At 42.0% G+C, this 23,164-nt stretch overlaps 1 protein-coding gene across 2 annotated transcripts in view; it reads right to left on the bottom strand.

Annotated features, from left to right (window-relative positions):
* Positions 1-16,519, bottom strand: part of CHAMP1 (chromosome alignment maintaining phosphoprotein 1) — a 30,751-nt gene extending 14,232 nt beyond the window's left edge. Inside the window, exons 1-3 of one of the 2 annotated variants that reach the window (XM_039221628.1) lie at positions 16,404-16,519; positions 12,965-13,095; positions 4,867-8,445 (exon numbers count right to left, since the gene is read on the bottom strand). In XM_039221628.1, the coding sequence (XP_039077559.1) occupies positions 5,920-8,391 (2,472 nt within the window). In that variant the 5' untranslated portion in view covers positions 8,392-8,445; positions 12,965-13,095; positions 16,404-16,519 and the 3' untranslated portion in view covers positions 4,867-5,919. Of the gene's footprint in view, positions 1-4,866; positions 8,446-12,964; positions 13,096-16,403 lie in introns of those variants that run through there. The other variant, XR_005526305.1, reaches the window with a different exon arrangement.
* Positions 16,520-23,164: the final 6,645 nt, after the last annotated feature.

The raw sequence follows: 23,164 nt of genomic DNA, 5'->3' as shown, positions 1-23,164 counted from the left end.
TCCTTTGCAGGAGCAAACAATACTGGTTGGAAGAGGTTTGGATTTGTGTTGTCACAATACATCACATGAAGAGACTCAGCTGGCCAGCATCAGGTTCCTGGTAGCCTTCCACTTGCATGTGTGTAGAAAGCCCATCCACTCATGTATTCAACTAGCATTTATTGAGTGCCTACAATGTGTCAGGCACTGTGTAGCCAATAGACCTTGTCAGTTCCTGCCTGCCTCACCCTGTAGGCTGTGAACCTGAGATGGTCATTTAGCAGAGCCAGCTCTGCCTGGCAGAAGAGAAGAGCCCCTTGCCACCAGCAAAACCTTCTGGGATCCTGGGCTCCCCCTCCCTCTCCCACCTGTAAGGGGGCTTATAAATGGTCCTCAGGTCCTCAGTTCATCATCCAGTTCCTTCTTGCTGAGGTGGAAAGTCTCTGTCTGACTAGATGAGACATTGTGCTGTTTGTTTCCCATATGCCCTATAGCTTATAGCGCATAGGGCATATTGAAAGTTTGTCTAGATTTTTTCCCCTCATTCCTGTATTTTTGCCTTTTGCATTTAGTTGATTTTCTTAAGTGAAACGTTTGAATTCTTTATTTCCTTTTGCATGGAATCTATAACAGTATTCTTTGTGGCTACCATGGGGATCAATATCCTAGAATTTTAACATTCTAATTTGAATTTGTAGCAGCATAACTTGAGTAGCATACAAGAACTCTGCTCCCTTACCAACTCTGTCCCTTCCCCCTTTAGGTTTTGATGCCACAAGATTACAACTTTATATACTGTATATCCCAAAACCAAAACTAATTCTTTTAAACGCATCAGTCTCCTAAGTAATGTAGAAAACAAGATTTGGAGTTACAAAGCCAAGTTACAATAATACTAGTTTTACAATAATAATTTTTCTTTGTATGTATTAGTCTCTGAAGTCACTTAGCTAAGAAAAAAGTACAGTTACAAACCATTGTTATATTAATACTAGCATTTACAATTGCCCATACATTTACCTTTATGAAGATATTAATTTCTCCACATGGCTTCAAGGTAGTGTCTTCATGTCCTTACATCTCACCCTGCAGGACTCTGCTGAGCATTTACTGTGGGGCACATCTAGTGGTCACAAAGCCCGTGAGCTTTTGTTTATTCTGGGAATGTCTTGATTTCTCCCTCACTTTTGAAGGAACTGGGTTTGCCAGTTATGTGATTCTTGGTTGACAGGTTTTTTTCTTTCAGCACTCTTGATTACTTTGGCCCAGTGTCTTCTGGCCTATAAATTTTGATAAGAAATCTGCACATATTCTCATTGAGGATCCTGTGTATGTGATTTTCTTCTCTTTTACTGCTTTCATGATTCATTCCTTGTTTTTCTTTTAATAATGTGTCTCTGAGTTCATACTTCTTGGTGTTTGTTGAACTTCCTGGATGTGTATACTCAGGTCTTTCCTCAAATTTGGGAAGTTTTCAGTTATTTATTTCTTTGAATACTTGCTCTGCCCCTTTCTCTCTCTCTTCTCCTTCTGGGATGCCCACAAAGTGTATGTTGGTCTACTTGATGGTGTCCTACAATTCTCTTGCTTGCTTTTCTTCTTTTTTCTTTGTTTCTCTGCCTGGATAATTTCCATTGTCCTGTCCTCAAGTTCACTGATTTTTCTGTTTGCTCAAATCCGCCTCTGAATCCTTCTAGTGAATTTTTCATCTCGGTTGTGGTATTTTCAGCTCCAAAATTTCTTTTGGTTTCTTTTTAGGCTTTTGATCACCCTGTTGGTATTTCCATTTTGTCCATACATCATTTTGTTGACTTTCTCCACTTTTCATTAGTCCTTTGAGCATCTTTAGGACTATTGTTCTGGAGTCTTTGTCTAATAGATCTGCTATTAATTCTAACCTTTAGATTAGAATCTAAAGCAAAACTGAGGTTGGGGTGGGTGAGGAGTATGTGTGTGGTGTCCTGGCCCATTAAATATCCTGAAAGTCACTTCAACTGGGGCAGGGAGGGGATTGCAACAATGGGGAAAATAAAATGAGAATGCCTGTCTCTCTGCCTGCACCTCTTTGAACAAAACTAGCAGTCAGCAATCAAAGCACAGAACTCCAGTATTTGGAACACAGGATCCTTTGTACCCACCTTAGTTCCTATAAGTTGTGGGCAAGATGCTCATATGGCCAGGGGTGGGGGGTAGGTAGCTGCCACTGTGTGAAGAGCTAAAATTTACTGTCCAAGCCTTTCCCTGGAAGCTGCAAGCCTTTGACAGACTTGAGTTCCAAATAGTTATATCAGATAGCTTCTACCATTGTTAATTGTTGTCTACGTGGAGGGACAGATTTCCGGTGTGTCCCACTCCACCATCTTCCTGGAATTCTCACTGGGATTGATTGGCTTTTACTATTTCCCTATTTCACACGACCTAGAACTCTCCCATTTATACAAATCAAGAATTTATTAGGCTTCCATGTATTCCACCTAGTCCTCTTCTGGCCCACAGCAAGCATTTGCAACAGATTGGCTGGTGATGGAAGCAAAAAATTAAAATTATGCTCAAACCAACTAAGCCACTAATTGGTGAGGATCAAAAGTGTTGAAACATCTGATTTTATTCCAATGTTTTTTTCTGTTTTAGGATTTTGTGTAGCAGCCAGGCTGGAGAATTTATAATGAAAATATAGCATTCCTGCACTGAATCAATACTAAATGAGGTCCAATTCAGTCTTACAGGGTTTTTCTGTTTGTTCTCCAGTTCTTAAAATAAAAAGCAGTCTGTCCAAAAGGAACATTGGAAGGTAGAGGAAACTGCTCCAGGCTTAGTGAGGATAGCAGTGTAATAGGAAACAGAGGGAGCATTTTCTTGGGAGAAAAAATGAGCAGGGGGTGGGGGTTGGAAGATTGCTTGAGTGAGGTATGGTTTGCCAATGGAAGACCCTAAGTAACTGGACCAGACGTGCAACAGAAAATCAGTCTTGTGGAGACCTTATTTCAGTGTGTAAAGGGTGAGTGAGGGTTGACACTAGAGTCCCCAGACTAAAGGCAGTCTACTGTACTAATACATGTACACAGTGATGAGGGCCTAGGCCAGTGAGGCAGTCACAGCAGATATACTGCTGAAGAAACCTAGCTTGCAACAGGCCAAGCAGGAGAATCAAAACCCCAAATTCCAACCCCAGGTTTAGTAGGCAGTGACCCCATAAGATGTCTAAGTCCAAACCACCAGACCCTGTGATTATGGCAGTTTTTATGGCAAAAATTTAGAGCTGCTAATCAGCTGCCTTCAGAATAGGGAGATCATCCTAGATTATCTGGGTGGCCTAATGTAAAGATAAGGTCCTTCACATGGAAGAAGGAAGCAGGAGATGTAGGTGCTAGCAAGGGCACCATGAGCCAATAGAAAACATAAAGGGAAGCAAATGGATGCTCTTCTAATGCTTCCAGGAAAGGCAGCCCTGCTGACACCTTGACTTTGGCCCCGTGACTACTGAAATGTAAGAAAACGTATTTGTGTTGTTTTAAGTAAGTGAATCTGTCATTTGTTATGGCAGCAATAGGAAATTAATACACCACATGCTCAAAATTACTCAACAGAAACTGCAAGATTGAGAAAAGGGGACAATTTCAGGGTTTTGAAGATCTAGATCAGCTTAAAAGATGCCCCTCTTCATTTTTATGATCCCTGAAGACCCAATTTGGTAAGCATCCTTCTAGGCCTTCATCTAAGACAAAAAGCTGTAATCCACATCAGTATTTAAAACAAAAGCAGTTCATGTACTTAGATTCAAATTAATGAAAACTAAATAGAACCTAAAATGTAATGGTGCCATGGATGCTAAGTGAAAGATGGTACAATTTTTCATTATATAAAATAATTGGATTGAGATCATTTAAAATAGTTGTAATTAAATAATAAAATGAAAACGTAGACAGGGTCTCATTGATTAGAATCAGGATGCTATCATATAGAAAACAGAATTACCAAGGTTAAAAAAAGGGTATTAGGTTACTTTGACTGGAGAGGTAAAAGGAAAAAAAAAAAAAAGTGGAAAGTCACAAATGAGATGAGCCAAGAACATGGTGGCTTAGATGCCAAAACTATTCGTCACCCTCTACTTTAGGATAATATCCTCTGTATTATGAAAAAACTCACCTAAGATGGCAAGTCATGGGATTTAGTTGGCTCCACCTTGAGCAAAGTTCTAGAAAGGATTCTGTGAGAAGTATACACAAAAGAATGTAAAGTCCTAAGGAAAATGTGTTATACATAACATAGTTGGTTTGAGACTGTAGGGTTTCTGGGTGCTGTACATTTTCTTTTCCAGTAGTAATTTTAATCAAGTCAGTATAGATAAGAAAAAGACCACTATATATCCAAGATACCTTATCTTATACCTTCTTGTTGGCTCAAAAGGAAAATATAACAGTAGAAGCTTTTCTCAAGGCACCCAGTGTAAACTGACAACACCATGCACTACTCATCGTGCTTTCCCTGCCAGACTATGCTCAATAAAGAGGGGGAGGCCTGGAGCCTGTACGACCTTCCCAGTATTCTGTAAACACTGTCTTCTCAGTTGGCATGTTAATTATGATGCTATGAAAAAAAGTGCTCCCTGTTCAAAACTGTCTGGAAAGAGCTTACTTAAAGGTAGTCTCCCAATCCTTGGCTACACAGGAAGAATCCTCACGGTACTAAATGCTTCACACACTGTTTATACAAGTCAGCCAAGATGTAGATATTCCACAAGAAGCCCGGCCTAGGGTAGCTTTTCCCTCACTTACCTGACCAAAGAACTGAGAAAACACAACTTAGAAAATATAAGGGGAATAGGAAATAATAGAATTTGGGTATCATACTATGAAAATTACACAAAATAAGACACACACATAAAGATGCTGCTGACATGAAAGCCTTTGCTTTTAATTTGGTCGATACACATTTGACAAAATATTCTGGAACAAAGTAATCCACAAACAGGCACAAGGTATTTACAGTAACAACCGTGGAAAACATACAACTGACATACTCTCAAACAGAAATGTCTACTTATAAAATTTTCTACTGTGAATCTGGAAGACTCTCAGTTCCTACTCATTACCAGGTCTGAAATCCCAATAGGTGGCGGTGTGCCCCAGGAGCAGGAAGTATAGTTCTGATACATTTGGCAGTTAAGGATCATCTATTGGTGTGAACTCACAGGGAGAAGAAAAGAGCCAGATGTGGGGGGGCGGGGGGGGGGGTGGGCGGGGAAGGCAGTGCAGAATGGAAGACTCCAAAGGAAACATCTAAGGACAAGACCTAAGTCATATTCATCTTTCCCAGTCTCCTAGAGGAGAAGGCTGCAAACATTTTCAAACTTACTTGACCTCTCTTCTGTTAGCAGAAAATCAGCAACCCTGAGACTCCAATTTCCATAATGTAAAAGCTAATAAACATCTAGAACTGCTCAAAATTCTAACTTTATATGATCAATAGGAACTTCAAAATAACTTTTATGATCTGAAAATATATCTGCAAATAAGGAAAGAGAAAAAATTCCTCAAATTTTTCATGCCTAATTGTTAAACATTCCAACTAATAATTTCCATTTTCTGAAGTTAGTTTCACAAAAAAAGATACACATTACTGGATGTTTTAAATCAAGTACAACTTGCTCTTGATTGTTAAGTGGACCGTCTACATCTTCATATTATTCAAATATATTTAAAGAAATTAGAGAAATCTTATCCATCTGGAATATAGTTATGAATTTATTAACTTAAGACAGCCACATAAACAAAGGCCATGAAAAAAAGGACCAAATGCTTACCGTTTGTAACACTACCGAGACAAACACGGTATACCATACACATCAACATCTACTGTTCCAACTATGCTACTTAACTATACTTTACACAGTTTCAACAAACAACTTTGCAGATCGTATATCCACACCATATGTAAAAATCAAATTTGCTGCTCCTCCAGTGGCTGTTCAAGAGCTTCCATTAGCTTTTTATTTGCCTCTTCATTATGCCGGCTTTGACAATGAGTTAAATGTTTCTTAAAGCCTCTTGGGAAATTTGATTCAAAATTACAACGTGGACATTTAAGTAAACTTTGCCCATGGGCTGCTACATGATTTTTAAGGAGAGATTCCAAAAGAAAAGCCTTTCCACAGATTGTACATTTGTAAGGGCTATGAACATTATGCTTATTAACCAAATGATGCAAAACAGCACCTTTTTTCATAGCTCTACAGCAACAAATTTTGCAATAATACTTTCCTTTTCCACGCTTCATATATTTTGCAATCTCTTCCTCGGAGATAAAAGCCTCTTTTTCTTCAGTAAATTGTAATACGTTTTTGGACTGCTCTGGACTAGTCATGTCCATTTTGTTCTCTTTACTAAAATCAATAGATTCCACATCAACCTGCTCTTGATCACTGCTTGATTCTTGGCCCTTGCTGTCTATCACATCTAAATCTGCTTTAATATACTCACTGCTACTAAGCTCGGCATCTGAGTTCTCTTGGTTGTCCTTCTTGAGCTTCTTTGAGGAAGGAAATAAAGTGTCTTCTAAGAGTTTCTTAGGTGTAGCTAGTAGTTCCTCCTGAACCAAAATATCACACTTTTGATCATCTATGGCATCTGTCTGTAGGTCATCACCAAGCTCAACTGCCTTCTGAGATTCTGAGAAGATAGCAGATTTGGGAAGTTCCGGGAAAAGGGCATGTTTCCGGGGCTCTGGAAAAAGAGCACGTTTTCTTGGTTCAGGAGAAGCAGGAGGGGCTGTTTTGGTGGGCTCAGAAAACAGGGCAGGTTTTCTAGGTTCGGTATCGAGAGAGAGAACAGGCTTCCAGATATCGGAGGCGGCTTTGGGGGACTCAGATGATCCAGGTTTCCGGGTCTCGGGGAAGACAGGTTTCTGAGGCTCAATAAAAAAGGAAGACTTCCAGAGGTCAGGGGAACCACCACGGGAACTTTTCTGGGACTCAGGAAAATCAAGTGAAGCAGGGGAAGTTTTCCGCTGATCAGGAGATAGCTTCCAAAGCTCTGGAGACCCTGAAGGTTTTCTGAGCTCTGGAGATCCCGCTGGACTGCGGATCTCCGGGGACAATGGGGGCCCTGGTTTGCGAAGCTCAGGAGATAAGGGAGGTCCTGCTTTACGAAGCTCAGGAGACACTGAGGGAATGGTCTTCCAATGTTCAGGTGACAAGGTGGGAGTTGTCTTTCGGAGTTCTGGTGGGCCAGACTTCCACGACTCAGGAGATGCGGGGGGAGACTTCCAGGAACCAGGCGAGACTGACGAAGACTTCCAAGATGCAGGGGACACAGAGGGAGTTGGTTTCCACGGTCCAGGTGAGATAGAAGGAATTGGCTTCCAAGGACCAGGAGACACAGATGGAGCAGGTTTAGCTGGTTTCCAAGGTCCTGATGATGCTGAAGGACTGGATTTCCAAGACCTTGGGGACCCAGGTGGCCCTGGCTTCCAAGAACCTGGTGACACAGCTGGGGCTGGTCTCCTGGGCTCTGGGGAGGCAGCAGGGAATGGCTTCCAAGGTTCAGGGGACTCCGATGGGGATGGCTTCCTTGGCTCAGGGGAGACAGTCCGGGCTGGCTTCCGAGACTCTGGAGATGCAGTTGGGGACGGACCCCAAGGTTCAGGGGAAGCAGCTAAAACTGGTGACTCTGGAGAAGAGGCTGAAGGTGGCCCCAATGTTTCTGGGAAATGGGAGTGTTTCTGGGGTTTGGGATTAATAAGAGTAGCCTTTACTGGTTCGGGAGATAAAGGAGTAAATTTCTGTGCTTCTGGAGAAGGAATGGGGACTGGTTTCTGAGATTCAGAAACAACTGTAACCGATTTTGGAAGTTCAGGAGAAGAAAGAGAGGCAGATTTTGGAGGCTCAGGAGAAGGAAGAGAAGGTATCTGTGGCTCAGGAGAAACAACAGGGCCAGGCTTCTGAGGCTCCAGGGAAGTGAGAGGACTAGATTTTGGGGATTCAGGAGACAAAACTGGGCCAAGTTTCTGTGTTTCTATGGAAAAGGCAGGTATGGGTTTTGGGAGTTCTGCTGAATTAGAGAGTATTTTCTGGTGTTCAGGAAGAGGAGAGCTCTTCCCAGGATCTGTTTCTTTGCTTAGCTGCGTTTTTGGTTTCTCATTCCACTTCTCTGGGCCTGCATGTTTGGATGTGATGTGATAGTACACATTAGAGTACATCTTGCTGGTGAAGAAGCATTTATGGCAGTGGAATAGCTTTGCACTTTTCTGGTAAAATATCATTTTACCTAACCCACCAGCATCCATTTCATCACAAAATTCTGGATGGATGGTGCCCATGTGGATTTGCACATTTTCATAATCTGTGCCTCGGAAACTGCAGTGGTCACACTCCAAGCGTGCTGATGGCTTACGAAGTTCCTGGAATACTTCCATTTCTCTTTCTGTTACAACACACACGATTATATTCTTTAAAAACTTTCAATAGTGCTGCAATAAAGTAAATATTAATTATTTTCAGGGAACATAATTTTAAATAAAATGCTGTTCTAGAACTTTTCATTCTATAACTGCCTAATTTTAAGTCCAGAGTGGCATGTGCATTTATCAGATAATACCTCAATAAAGATTTTGACGAGAAAAGAGAGACGGAACTTTTTTTTTTTTTAAGTAGTGGAGGCCTAACATGGGGCTTGAACTCATGACCATGAGATCAACACCTGAACTGAGATCAAGAATCAGATGCTTAAATGATTGAGTCACCCAGGTACCCTGTGATGGAACTAATTTTTAACTGAGCCCCAGAACTGCTTCTTTTACATATATCATCTCACTTAACCCTCCCAACATTATGACTCAGTATTTTTATTTACAGATGAAGAAACCGGTTCAGAATGGTATCTTACCCAGGTTCTAGGACTCCCAGTGACCCAAGCTTGACTCCAGAATTACCTAGCATGTGCCTTATACCTTGCCTCTGAAACTGCATCGACAAGCTGTCAGCACCTAAAGCTGAGCAAACATCAAAATTAAAGGTAGGCAATTTAAGGCTGAGCAAGAAACTAGATCCATTTCAGAAAGCATTCATTGAACTAAAATTATGAAGATGACTTTTTAAAAATATCAACACACTTTGTAATGTTTTATCCATCCTAATATAAAGTATTTTATTCTTTCATTTAAAATGAATTATTTTCTGTCCCCTGCTTTTCTAGGCACCTGGGTTTAAAGAGGTGTCTTATACTATGGTGCTAACACTAGTTGCAAAGGTAAGTGTGAAGGGCAACATAGGAAAGGCTGTCAAGGAAAGAAGCTCAAGCGCAGATCCTGAATGATGCTGAAGGTGTCTGCTTAGCAGAGGGCAACTCAGATAGAGGACATCCTTGAGTATAGAACTTGCTTGCCAGTAATTACGACTTTTTAAAAGTTTAAACAAGCAAGTTTTCTAGAATGGTGAAAAGTAACAGAAGCTCAGAGGTAAAAAATATACTCATTCATGCAGAACAAGGTATTGACACTGTATTACCTGTTCTAAGACTACACAATCTCTCACAAAGACATGCTACAAATAGGATATTAAACACACTGTTCTGCAAGTTGCTTTAATTTAAATAAGAGAAGGTGGCTCAAGAGATACAAGACCAAGCTCCTGAGGCTTTAGGTAAAGTGAGAAGAGGAGTAGGTTTTGGTGATTCTAGAAACAGAACTGGGCCAAGTTTTTATGTTTCTACAGAGAGAGAAGGTACAGGTTGCAGGAGTTCTGCTGAATTATGGTAAGCATTTTTTAGGACATTTTTACATAGAGGAAGCACTATATTTCCTTGTACATATCTTGAATATGAGGGTATTGCTGAAGGGAAAATTCCTACAAGTGGATTACCTAGGTCAAAGGCTCTTTGCATTTAAAACTGATACATTTCACCTTCCTCTCAAAAAGTTACAGTAGTATTGCATACCAACCAACAGTTCAGGCACAATTCCCCAACTCCCTCATCAATACTATTATTAACTTCTAATCGTTGCTACCTCTTGGGTGAAAACTGGAGTCTCACCATTGTTTTAAGGAGTTTTTCTTTAATGAGAAAGAGTGAACATTTCCCCTTTTTTTATTAGATATGTGTATTTCTTTTGTAGAATATCCTCTGTCCATTTAATTATCTGTAAATAGTCTCTGCATAAAAGAAATCAGTCCTTCTACTGAAGATATTTTCCTAGTTTATCACATCTCGAGTTATGGTGTGTGTGTGCGCTCTTTTTTCACACACAACTGGTTCACATAAAAATTAAAAAAAGGTTTTCCTTATGACTGTTTTAAATTATGCTTTCCCACTCCATTACTTTTATAGCGGTCTATATTATTTTTTCCTACGATTTTGATGGTTTCATTCTTTTTTTTACATTTGTATTTTTACTCTGTTTTGTATAAGGAGTGGGATAGCCCATTTTTTCAGCTTATTTTTTCCCCTCTAAATGGACAGTTCTGTTGTCTCTGCAATCCTTTTCCTCACTGATGTGTAACGTTCCATTTAGCATTTACTAAATTTTGTGTTTATGAATCTATTCTGAACTCTTTTCCTTTCTTAATTTTTTAAGGTAATCTCTGCCCCCAAACTCATATCCCCAAGATCAGGAGTCCCATGTTCTTCCAAATGGACTCTATCCTACTCTCTACCAGCTCTATCTGGTGTGTTCCCCTCAGCATGGGAACGAACAACTGCTAAAACAGTTCTGTAACATACACAGTTTATCCAAATGGAACACAAAGTCTTTTCCCATTACAGCATGTCCCATCCTTTCCCAAAAAGGACATGCAATGTGCTCTGTGCTAATAGTAAATTCCTTCCATGTTACCGGTCCTCAGAAAACCATACAGATTAGAGACACTTACTTATCTTCACAGGATCACTCTTTAATAATTTCTAAAACATAAATTTAAAAGATTGAACATTTCTGGGAAACCTGGGTGGCTCAGTCAGTTAAGTGTCCAACTGTTGATTTCAGCTCAGGTCATGATCTCATGTTTGGCAAGTAAAACATGTAGAAAGACAATGCAGGCTTACCTCAGGCCAATGTTTCATAAAACTAGAAGAATGTTAAAAGAATAGGAAGATTTATCTTAATAATCCCACCTGGCAATAAGTGGCCCTAATGAACAGTCAAGGGATGCTCATAGTAAACAATGGGGTATATCACATATTATAGCACATCATTATATTATAATATCTTCTATGTCAAATTTATTATGACACAGAGGTTAAGGGCCTCTGGGCTTGAGGGAGTCCTGGTTCCACTATACGGCTTTTGATAAGTTGCTAAACTTTTCTATTCTACAGCTTCCTGGACTCTAAAATGTATGTGGTAATTTGTAGCATGTTTAGAGCTAGTACTCAGTGTTATCTCTTATTATTTTATTAGAAACTACAAGGGTACCCTCTAATAAATACTTCAGTTTCTGGTAAATAAATATTTCCCAAATGACCTTGGTAAAGTTATGGCTGACGAACACACAGTATCTCATTCCAAATATACTCAGGTCCCGCTCATGACAGGAAGAGAGGCTTTTTACACTCATGACTTTTCGTAAGCTTATTAAACAAAATTATGGAAACTTTTCCCATCTTCTCAAGAAACTGGTATATAGTAGGAGAAGTATCTTACTTAACGACCTCTCTCCTCTATTCGCCTAATACAGTCCCATCAACAAAACAACTTTATTTTCTATATGCTAACTCACCAACTTTTACCAATACTACCCATAAAACAGAAGTTATCAACAAGCCCAGTAAGTGTATAATACAGGGATCAGATTATGAACTATAAGGGTATAGAGCACTTCCTTCTACTCCCACAGAAACAACTGAGCACAATATTCTATTGCCAGGAAATTTTTACCAAATGAAAAAGAGGATAAAACAAAAGCACAACTCATAAATAGACACAGTGCAACAGTAGAGAGAATGTCCCCTCTTAAGCCACACCCCCGGTCCCAACTACTATCCAAGTCCTGTGGATCCTTTCTATAGGCAAAGCTCTACCACTATTTCTCCTTATTTCTACTTTCCATCGGCTGTATCTCTGTTTCTTGCCTCTCCGGAAATTGTACACTCACTCTACATTTTACAGCTGCTTCTGTAAATGAGTCTGTGTCTGTCTTTGATGAGTACCACTTGGCCTAAGTCTGCCAGCTTTTGCCTGGAACAGCCTCCAGCCACCTCAACTTGTGTGATTAGACAGACTCCTTCGGTATTTCATTGCTGCCTCTTAAATCATCAGCTCTTCCACTCTTCATCTAGTGCCACTCAATCAGTACCTCACCCATCCCATTCCCTTTCAAGCTCCTCACACTTTAAAAGTCCCCAGCTCTCCCACCTGCCCCTTCCTATTTCCTCTTCTTATAACCAACTTTTCTGGCCAATCTCAAATTGCCTGCTACCCAAACCTGCCTACTCCCAAGCCTCATATCATACTCTAGTAATCCCTTTAAAAAATTAAAAAGGGGGTGTCTGAGGGGGGTCAGTCAGTTGAGTGTCCGGCTTCGGTTCAGGTCATGATCTCACAGTTCGTGGGTTCGAGCCCCGTGTTGGGCTCTGTGCTGAAAGCTCAGAACCTGAAGCCTGCTTCCGATTCTGTGCGTCCCTCTCTCTCTGCCCCTCCCTTGCTCATGATCTGTCTGCCTCTCAAAAATAAGTAAATGTTAAAAATTTTTTTAAAAAACTTAAAAAGAATGGTACAAAATTCACTTCTCAACCCCCAAACTCTACCGTATAAACGCATATCTAGCACACATTCCTGCATCGTTATATATGAGTGTATATACCTTTATGAGCAGTTTTTCCTTAAGAAGTTTAAGCACTTTTCAAAAATGTTCTCATCTTAAAATAGTCTCCTAAACGTTAAAAAGCAAGAACATATGCAAAGTAAAACTGGTAGAATAACTATAAATCCAGGACAAGTGCTTTTGGAGCAGGGAAGAAATAAAGACCAATATGCTTTTCCCTGGTAGACTTACCTGCTATCTTCCTAGAAGTCTTAAAAGTCTGTCTTCAAAGGGCAGGCAAGGCTACATGGCTTTCTGACTTAACTACAGAAAAAAAGCCTATGGTACATGAAGAACAGAGATACAGAGATGAGAAGCTGGACCTGAAAAAAAATAAATGAAGTATAATCAAAACTACATTTCTGTGATCATCTGTCGCCCTGCAATAGAATTATGCCTATTTCTCTTGCTGTCCTGCCCCCTTCAGAGCAACAGGGGTCCAATCCAATAAGCTGAACACCTGCTTTAATGAAATACTACCAAAGGTGACCATGGATACTACCCATGAGGCCACCCATGTCTAATTCCACTTTAAAATCCACTACAGAATTAATACTTGTGTTTAACCACAGCACTCTCGAGACCACCATCCCACTTCAGCTGGTATGACAGCACTCAGCAGACAAAACCAGGCATATAAAGCTCTTCACGATCCATCTGGCCCCTGACTGGACTAAGTACTGACCCATCTGTAACTCCCCCACAAACCAAGCCTCCAGACCTTCGCACAGGCATTGCCTGTTCTTTACACTCCCTTTCTTGCCACCCAGCCATCAGGCAAGTTTCTTTATCCCTCACACTGAATTACTCCTTAAATAGTGGCCACTCCCACCCCGGCACACCTCCAATGTAGCCTTCACCCTCTGGCAGTATTAGAGTCTGGCTCTCTGAGGGAAGGGACTACCCATTCACCCTGCAGCCCTTGCACATCCCTGGCACATGGTATATGCTCAGAAAGTAGGTGCCTGTTACCTCTAAAATATCCTGTCATGAAGACTCGAGACCTGACCTTAGATTTACAAGATTTTAAAACTAGAAGAGATCTGAGTGATCATGTAGCCTTTGAATCATTGGGACTTAGAGCAGAAAGACCTCAGGGATCATCTACTTTAAAAACTTCAATGTATGGCTGAGGAAATTCAAACCTAAACATTAAGTAAGTTGCTCAAGATGAAGCAAATAATCAGCATCTGACAAAGGACCAGATTAAAGTTCTGCCATCTATCCAGGTTCTTTCTAATACATCTTGACGAATACACTGGAATTTACTAAGATCTTGACAAGCCAGTATAATATAATGAACAAAATCAGTTAGGATGAATGTACAGAAAACCCACATTCCACATTCTACATTGGACAGAATCTCCCAGTGGATCACTGTCTCCAGCTCTGGGCAGGAAGGACACTTTGGGTTTATAACACAGGAGAACATGCAAAAGAAAGCAACCAGGATGGTAGGCAGTCTTTAAAAACATGTATTGTGGGAGTACAGAAATTGATTAACTTCAAAAGTGGAAGAAGTATGGATTAATAGGTAGTGTCCTAGAAACAGCAAGTGGAAGCCAGCAGAGTTACAAACTACTCAATCATGGACTAGAATGACTTGCTCTGCCAGGTAAGAGCCCTCCCTAATTGTAAGTCAAAGATCAGTATAAGGAAGTAACAGAAGATCCTGATTTCTGGATTCTGGATCTCTGCTGTAACACCATGAGGTCTTTCCCATGGGGATGCTACAGCAATGAGTCCAGAATTCAGCTCCTGAATAGAGGGCAGACACAAAGATTCCTTCTAGCTTCCCTACATGACCCTCTCCCCTTCCACAAGGCTACATTTCAGAGCTCTACGCCTAAGGATTAAAGTAACTCTACAAAGGTTTCGCTCATCCTACTTTCTGCTTCTACAGACTACATGCAGTCCCTTAAAAAAAGTTCCATCATTAGCAGTTTGCCAGTCCACACATCACGCTTATCTCCTATCCAACAGCTTCCTTAAAGTCTAACACCACTGGCTGTCTTTAAAAACATTCTGATGGTTTTTAAAAATAAATGTACAAAATTAAGTGCAGCATGGCTACAACTAATCGGGTTCTATTAGTATATATCCACTAGCATTGCTCTTTACCCTAAAAATTAATTAAAAAGTAGTCAACCTTATTTTTAATTTTAGGTTAAAGAAGAAACTGAATGGAAAGTTTCAGCTTTCATATACCTCCTTTCCTCCTCTGCACACAACTTCTATTAACAGTTGTTACAACCAAGGAAAGAATACTGATATGTTATTATTACTCACTAAGTGCAGAGTTTAGTTAGGGGTCATTCTACCTGCCGTACAGTCTATAAATTTTCACACACACAATGTCACAAACCTAGCATTACAGAACTGGACAGAGTATCACAGCTGTAACAATTCTCTGTGCATCTCATTAACCACTGATCTTTTTACTGCCTCCACGGTTTTGCCTTTTCCCGCACATTTTAAAAAGTTATGGTAAAATACAACAAAATTTACCATTTTAACAATTTTCAAAAGCACAATTTAGTGGTATTAAGTATATTGCAATGTGGTGCAACCATCACAACTATCCATTTCCAGGACTTTTCATTACCACAAAGAGAACCTCTGTACCCATTAAACAGTAACTCCCCACTCCCCCTAGCCCCTGGTAATCTCTATTCAATTCTCTGTCCCTATGAGTGGAATCAGACATTTGTCCTTTTGTGTATGGCTTATTTCACTATTAGAATTGTATTCATTTTTAAGGATGAACCACATTCCACAATTTGCTTTCCATTCATCTGTTGATAGACATCTGGAGCATTTCCACCTTTGGCTCATTTTGAATAAAGCTGCCAGTAACACTGGTGTACAAATATTTGTGTCCCTGCTTTCAGTTCTTTGGAATTTAAACCTAGGAGCGGAACTGCTGGTCTTACAGTAACTCTATGTTAAAATCTGGGGAACCACTGACCGTATTTTCACAGCTGCCGGCTGTATCACTTCACGTGGCTGCCAGCAGTGCACGGGTGTGTCACCTTTTCTACATCCTCCCCAACATCTGCAATTGTTCTTTTGATGACAGCCATCCTAGTAGGTGTGAAGTGGTACCTCATTCTGGTTTTCATTTTCCTAACTTTGAGGTCTGGAAGCATCTTGTGGAGCATCTTGCGACGTGCTTATTGGCCATTTGTATCCCTCGCCCGTTTTTTAAGCCAGGTTGTTTCTGTTGTTGAGTTGTAGAAGTTCTTTACATATTATGGGCACTAACCCCTTCCCAGCTACATGATTAAGTGTCTCCCACTCTGGGTTGCCCAGCTCATTTTTAAGCAGCAACAATGACAAAAGCCCACGCCGACGAGGGGCAGCGAAAACTGCGTCCTGGCCTGAAGCGGAACGAACGCTTTCCTCCCGGAGCCGGTTCCCGACCTCCCCGCTGCATCCCGCAGAGCGTTTCCCGCCTCCTCCAGGGAACGCGGGGCTCGGCCCCCCGCCCCCGCCCCCAAGGCCCACCCCACCGGCGGACCGGGCGCAGGCCGCTCCTCGGTGCACGCCCCGGGCGGGGATCCTCGGACCCGGGTCCTGGCGGGGGTGGGGGGGGGTCCGGCCCGGGCGACAACCCCGCCCCGCTCCTCACCGGTGGGCCTCGGCGGCGTCCAGACACGCGAAAGACGGCGGGTGCCGAGATAGCGGTACCCAGCTGCTCCGCAAGGCCCTGTGGCGCGGCGGCCTCCCGAATGGCGGCGCGGCGCAGGCGCGGGCTGCGGGCGCGCGGGCGTGCGCGCGGCCGCGGGACGGGTCGGTGAGGGCTGATGGGAAGCTGGTTTGGTGTCCCGCGCCCTCCAGCGCGGCCCAATCAGGTCGCAGATCGCCGGGCGCCCTTTGGGATTACGACGGCGGGTGGAGCAGCCGGCCCTGCCTCCGGAAGTGACGTGTTCTGTCCCGCCCGCGGAAGATCCCGGGCGCCGGCCTGGGTTGGTTCCGCAGTGCGGATTACTTTGAGGGACTGAGCGGCCTCAGTGGTCCTGTTCCTTGTTGACTCCGGCCGAGTCTCGGCCTACGGTCGCCCGACCTTTCTGTTTCTCGCTTCTGCCGGGTTTCTTGAGGTGAACACGCCCGCAGACCTGGAGTGGCCGGCGGAAGCGGTGCTGCACACGTAGGTGGCCCGGCGTCACAGGTTCGCTGTCGCGAATGCCTGGTGGACCGACCTGTAGCCGTAGAACCCGCAGCCTTCTGGGTTGTGCAGTCGGCGTCCACTCGTCCTCAGTGCAGGATTCTCCAGTCTGTTCTCTGCTTTGTCCTCCCATTCACTTGGAACTGAGGGCTCTGCGTTCTGTGATTGTTTTTTTTTTTCGGGGGGGCTTTGTGGGGTTTTTGTGGGTTTTTCTTTTTTTTGCGTTCTGTGATTTTTCAGACTATTCTGACTTCTAATATTTAAGTAGTGACACACATTTTAGGGAATTTGCAGATTTTTGCTTGTGTAGCAGAGTGACCCGTTGGTTGTGATTAGATTGAGTCGCTTCGAAAGAAAACTGCACAATTGAAGGTTTTAAAACTATAAGGCAACTGCCTGGGCCTGAAGACTGTACCTGCCAAGGTACACTGTAAACTCACTCCTGGAAGAGGGAGGAGGGACCATTCATCTTGTAAGGCAAAATGAACAAACATTTTAGAATTTCTTTAAAAAAGAGCGTTTTATTCCGGTCTAGATTAGGGTAGCTTCCCGTGATACACATTCTTCGGTATAGGGTTATATACATTTTTTACATAAAAAAGTTATATTTTCTGAGGTAAAGAACACTTTAATTTCTAGTATATGCAGGGCTCTATGACTTTAAAGGAATCGGAATTTTCTTACTTTTTCTTATCTTTTGTGTTAGGAATGCTCCTTTTTTGTTATTTTATTTAACGAAGCAGACATAGTGTGTTCTACAGGCAGAAATAGAGCCCATGCTTTGGGGTTTTGCTGAGTCATGTTGACCTTGGTAAATGTTAAGTATAGCTTCCCTGGGAAGCCCGGAGTAGGATCCACAAACCTTAAAAGTTGAAAATTTCCTTTACCTAGGCGAACAGTTCCCACTCTCCCAAGTCCAAACTGACATGAATTTTTTGTCTCTTAACATAACAAAACTTTCTTTGTGAAAAAGGACAGTTGAACGCCCCATTAAATATACAGACAAAAGACAAACAGCTTATTTACAAGAGAAGAAACATAGATGTCCAATAAACAGTGAAAAAGTCTTCAGCCTTAACAGAAATACAATCCATACATTGTTTTAAATTTTTTTTTTTTTACATTTATTTATTTTTGGAGAGACAGAGACAGAGCACAAGTTGGGGAGGACCAGAGAGAGAGGGAGAGACAGAAGCCGAAGCAGGCTCCAGGCTCTGAGCTGTCAGCACAGAACCTGACGCGTGGCTCAAACCCACAAACCGTGAGATCATGACCTGAGCTGAAGTTGGATGCTTAACCGACTGAGCCACCCAGGCGCCCCATTTTTACCTATTAACTTTTTAGACTGTTACCTTTAATAGGAAGTTATGCCGTGAAATTCAGTATGGGTGTAAATGTAGTGCTGTTTTTCTCATTTTAGGTCTGTATTTTATTTATTTATTTTTTATTTTTTTAATTTTTTTTTTTATTTCTAGGAGAGAGAGAGAGTGTGAGCAGGGGAGGGTCAGAGAGAGAGGGAGTCACAGACTGACACAGGCTCCAGGCTCTGAGCTGGCAGTCAGCACAGAGCCCGACGCGGGGCTCGAACCCACGAACCGCGAGATCATGACCTAAGCGAAAAGTCGGACGCTTAACCGACTAAGCCACCCAGGCGCCCCTAGGTCTGTATTTTAAAAGTCTTGTAATAATTTCAAGTGTTGCTGCTGTAACAGTATTACCAAAATAACTTTTAAAAAAATGTTTTTATTTCTGAGAGAGAGAGCATGAGCAGGGGAGGGTCAGAGAGAGAGAGATACAGAATCTGAAGTAGGTTCCAGGCTCTGAGCTAGCTGTCAGCACAGAGCCCAATGCGGGACTTGAACCCACAAACCATGAGATCATGACCTGAGCCAAAGCTGGATGGTTAACCGACTGAGCCACCCAGGCGCCCTGATAACTTTCAACTCTTACTACTGTTACCCTGAAGGCCTCTCCTGGAAGGTAGTGTAATTTGTCATTCACATCACACAATTTCCAGTTAAAGAACTGGGTAGTGACCAGAGACTTGTAGAAAGATACTAGATTATTATTTCTTCATTTACTGAAGATCTGCCCTCCTGGGGTGGTTTGTCAATTTGTGAACTGTTTGCGGACATATACTTGTTCTGAGCTCTGCTGTCTGCAGATGGGAGTCCCTAGGGTCTGGATGTGGCTGCCAAGTGTGCAGATGCCTCTGGAGCACTGGAGTTCTGAGTTTCTGTTATTTAGGAAGCTGCTGCTGCTGCTGCTGCTGCTGCTGCTGCTTCTTTTTTTTTATGTTTCTTTTTGAGAGAGAGAGGGAGACAGAGGTTCCAAAGTGGGCTCTGTGCTGAGAGCAGCAAGCATGATGCAGGGCTTAATTCAGAAACCTCAAGATCATGACCTGAGCCAAAGATGGACGCTCAACCGAATGAGCCACTGAGGTGCCCCAAGAAGCTTCTTTGGAGCTTTTTTGTCTTCTGTTTTGAAATCCAATTTCAGAAACAAGGTTCTTGGTGGCTGCAGGCCAGAATTTGAACAGCTGTGGTACTTTGTTTTTCCCTCAGGTGTTAGAATTAGTTGTTTCAACAGAACTCTGAATAAACAAACCTCTAGCATAGGGCAACTCTTGGAAGCCAAATGTAGATTGAGATTGGGTCCATTTTATTGAACATTTCTCCAGAAACGACAACATAACAGCAAAACACCCTTTGTTATTATTTCGAATTGAAATTCTGTAACAAAGCTATCATAGATTATATGGATAATTCAAGTGAATGCCCAGTTATTGAGATCTTGGTCTTTTAGAGTCTGGCAATATATTGCCCTAAATTTGAAGTAATCGAAGAAAGCAGAAATTAGCCTCATAAAATCCTATTCTAAAACTAGGCCTTACAGACTTTTAAAGTCCACTATAAGCCTCCTATTTAGCACATACTTCGTAACTTACTTGGGTGTTTTCTCAACTCCTGCTAGATTCGAGGGTGCATACTTGAAGTAGGGAGTGGGTAGATACAGGAGAACTAAAATTGCAGCAAGAAGTGATCACCTCAGTGTCTGTAGTGGAAGATACAGGCTGTACCTGTGTGTGTACTCAAAGCCTACACAGAAGCACAATTGCAAACATAGTGCAGTTTGTCAATGGAAGGTCTAAAATCATGCAGAATTTTTGTCGGGAAAAGGCAGACTAAAATTTCCAGTTCAAACTAGAGCATTAATGTACATCTCAAGGAACATCATAAAAATGACTTAGAAATATAGACATTTACACGTGGTAACTGTGGCATTCTGTTTGTCAGTGTAGAATTGTCAAGAGCTGCTCTTCACCTGCTGGTGTATTTTGCCCTCTTAAGTCACATCTAGTCCTTCATTTCAACAACAGGGCTGCCAAGATTTAGGTCCCTCTGGTTTTCTGTCTTTCCCGTGGGATATATAAGTTAGTGATGTTAGTATTGTTATGAAAGAATGATAACTTGTTCTTTGTAATTAGGAATAAACATTGTCCAATTTCAAAGCAACAAGTTCAGATAGCTACAGTTCTCACATTTGTCTTTGATACCAGCAGGGTTTTCTGTAGAAGTCCGTTGAAGCCTATGTCTCCTCCTTTGCAAAGATCTAGCCTGCAGCTTCGATAGAGCAAGCTGGGATGCTCTGGTCTATCTGCTCCTTTCTTTTTTGACTATGTGGGAAGCTCTCTAGTCACTGAGAGTGGATTTTAGGTGAACAAGTGGCTGGAGTAGCTATAAGACCTCTCTGTCTTTAGGCCAGCCCCTGGGCCTCTCAGAGAGCTTCATGTGTGAAAAGGGTGGAACCTGTTTGCCTTCATGTACTTATTTTGACTGCCTGTCTTGTTTTTAGTTTGTTGTCCAGCTCTGTCATAGTTAGCACTGGCCTTACCTATATATATATATATATATATATTTTTAACTTATTTATTTATTTTGAGAGAAAGAGAGAACATGAGGGGGTGGGACAGAGAGAATCCTAAGCAGGCTCTGCACTGTCAGCACAGAGCCCAGCGTGGGGCTAGAACTCACAAACCATGAGATCACAACCTGAGCCAAACTTAGCTGCGTTAACTCACTGAGCCACCCAGGTGTCCCTGCCCTTGCCAACATTAAAGATAACTTCTTATTGTTCCATGAGTAGTTGGAAGCAAACATAAATTTCAGAAGTCCAGATAAAGGCCTAAGGGAGAAAGATGTTTGTTCTGCCACAGAAACCAGATAATAACTGTCTTTTCTGAGGCTCCCAACTTATTTTCAAATTTTAAAATGCAGTAGATGCCACAAAACCAAAGACTGTAGGGCCAAAACTTTGTAGTGTGATGTTCGGCTTTACAACTTTTGTCTAGACTGACCTGTTGATTCACTGCTTTTTTCTTACTCCTCAGGAAGCAAGCCCTCTCAGGACTAAAGCATTCCATTGAAGAAGCTTACATAATTCAGAAGATTTGACATGATTTGGAAAAAGAAGGGAACATGGAACTTGGAAGTTACCTGAGCTGTAGCTGTGAAGACACAGCTGAAGCTCTGGGAAATATTTTCTTGCTTGAGGTGGATCTATCTTTGCTTCCAGAGGGCAACAGAGGAAGGGAAAGCTGCTTAGACATATTTTTCAGAGGCATCTTGGTTTCCTGAAAAAGAGGTACCATGATGCTTTTTAATGCTATCTAAATTTATTTTAAAAGAAAAAAGGTAAAGAGTGAATGCCAAGCAAGAAAGCTATAGTATTTACTGCTTTCAACCATCTTGAACTGTTTAAGGCCATTTATTTATTTTATTTTTTTAACGTTTTATTTATTTCTGAGAGAGAGACAGAGACAGCATGAACAGGGGAAGGTCAGAGAGAGAGGGAGACACAGAATCTAAAATAGGCTCCAGGCTCTGAGCTCGCTGCCAGCACAGAGCCTGACGCGGGGCTCGAACCCACAAACTGTGAGACCATGACTTGAGCTGAAGTGGGATGCTTAACCGCCTGTGCCACCCAAGCACCCCTGTTTTAGGCCATTTAAATCAAATTTCTGTAATCATGAGAAGGTCTATTCTACTTAACTACTATGACTGAAAGTAAACATGCACTCAGACTCACACAGTCACATTCACACCTCCATTTCTGGGTATCACTGCCACATAAACTACAGTGAATTCCCAAACTGCGACTGATCATCTTATTTAATGAATCAGAAAGCACTTTTAAAATCACCTGAGGGATGGGGTGCCTGAGTGGCTCAGTTGGTTAAGCGTTTGGACTCCTGATTTCTGCTCAGGTCATGATCTCATGGTGAAGTCAAGCCCCAAGAAGTCATGATCTCATGGTTGTGAGATAGAGCCCCACATTGGGTTCTGTGTCCAACCCTGTTCTGGGTATGGGGCCTATTTGGGATTCTCTCTCTCCTCTCTCTGCCCCTCCTCTGCTGTCTCTTTTATTTTTATTTTACTTTTTTACGTTTTTTTTTTTTTTTAATGTTTTATTTATTTCTAGGAGAGAGAGAGAGACAGCGTGAGCAGGGGAGGGTCAGAGAGAGAGGGAGTCACAGATTGAAACAGGCTCCAGGCTCTGAGCCGGCAGTCAGCACAGAGCCCGACGCGGGGCTCGAACCCACGAACCGCGAGATCATGACCTAAGTGAAAGTCGGACGCTTAACCGACTAAGCCACCCAGGCGCCCCCTTTTTTATTTATTTCTGAGAGAGAGAGAGAGAAAGCGTGAGCAGGAGAGGATCAGAGAGAGAGGGAGATACAGATTCTGAAGCAATCCCCAGGCTCTGAGCTAGCTATCAGCACAGAGCCCGATGTGGATATCGAACTCATGAACCGTGAGATCATGACTTGAGCCCAAGTTGGACACTTAATGGACTGAGGCACCCAGGCGCCTCTGTCTCTTTTATTTTTAAAGTTTATTATTTTCTTATGTTTTTTAAATTTTTTTTGCTTTCTTATGTTTTTTTAAATTTAAAGTTTATTTCAATATTTATTTTGTTTATTTGTTTGTTTTCTTCCTTAGTTTATTGTCAAGTTGGTTTCCATATAATACCCAGCACTCATCCCAACAAGTGCCCTCCTCCATGCCCATCACCCTCCTTCCCCTCTCCCCCATCCCCCTCAGCCTTCAGTTTGTTCTTGGCATTCAAGAATCTCTCATGGTTTGCCTCCCTCTCTCTCCCCAACTATTTTCCCCTTCTTCTCCCGCTTCGTCCTCCATTAACTTCCTCCTAATCCACCTATA

The sequence above is a fragment of the Hyaena hyaena genome, unplaced genomic scaffold (assembly GCF_003009895.1).
Source record: "Hyaena hyaena isolate Hyena2069 unplaced genomic scaffold, ASM300989v1 scaffold_992, whole genome shotgun sequence".
Taxonomy (NCBI): domain Eukaryota; kingdom Metazoa; phylum Chordata; class Mammalia; order Carnivora; family Hyaenidae; genus Hyaena; species Hyaena hyaena.
The sequence above is the reverse complement of the archived record's forward strand: the minus strand, read 5'-3'. Positions and strand labels throughout refer to the sequence as shown.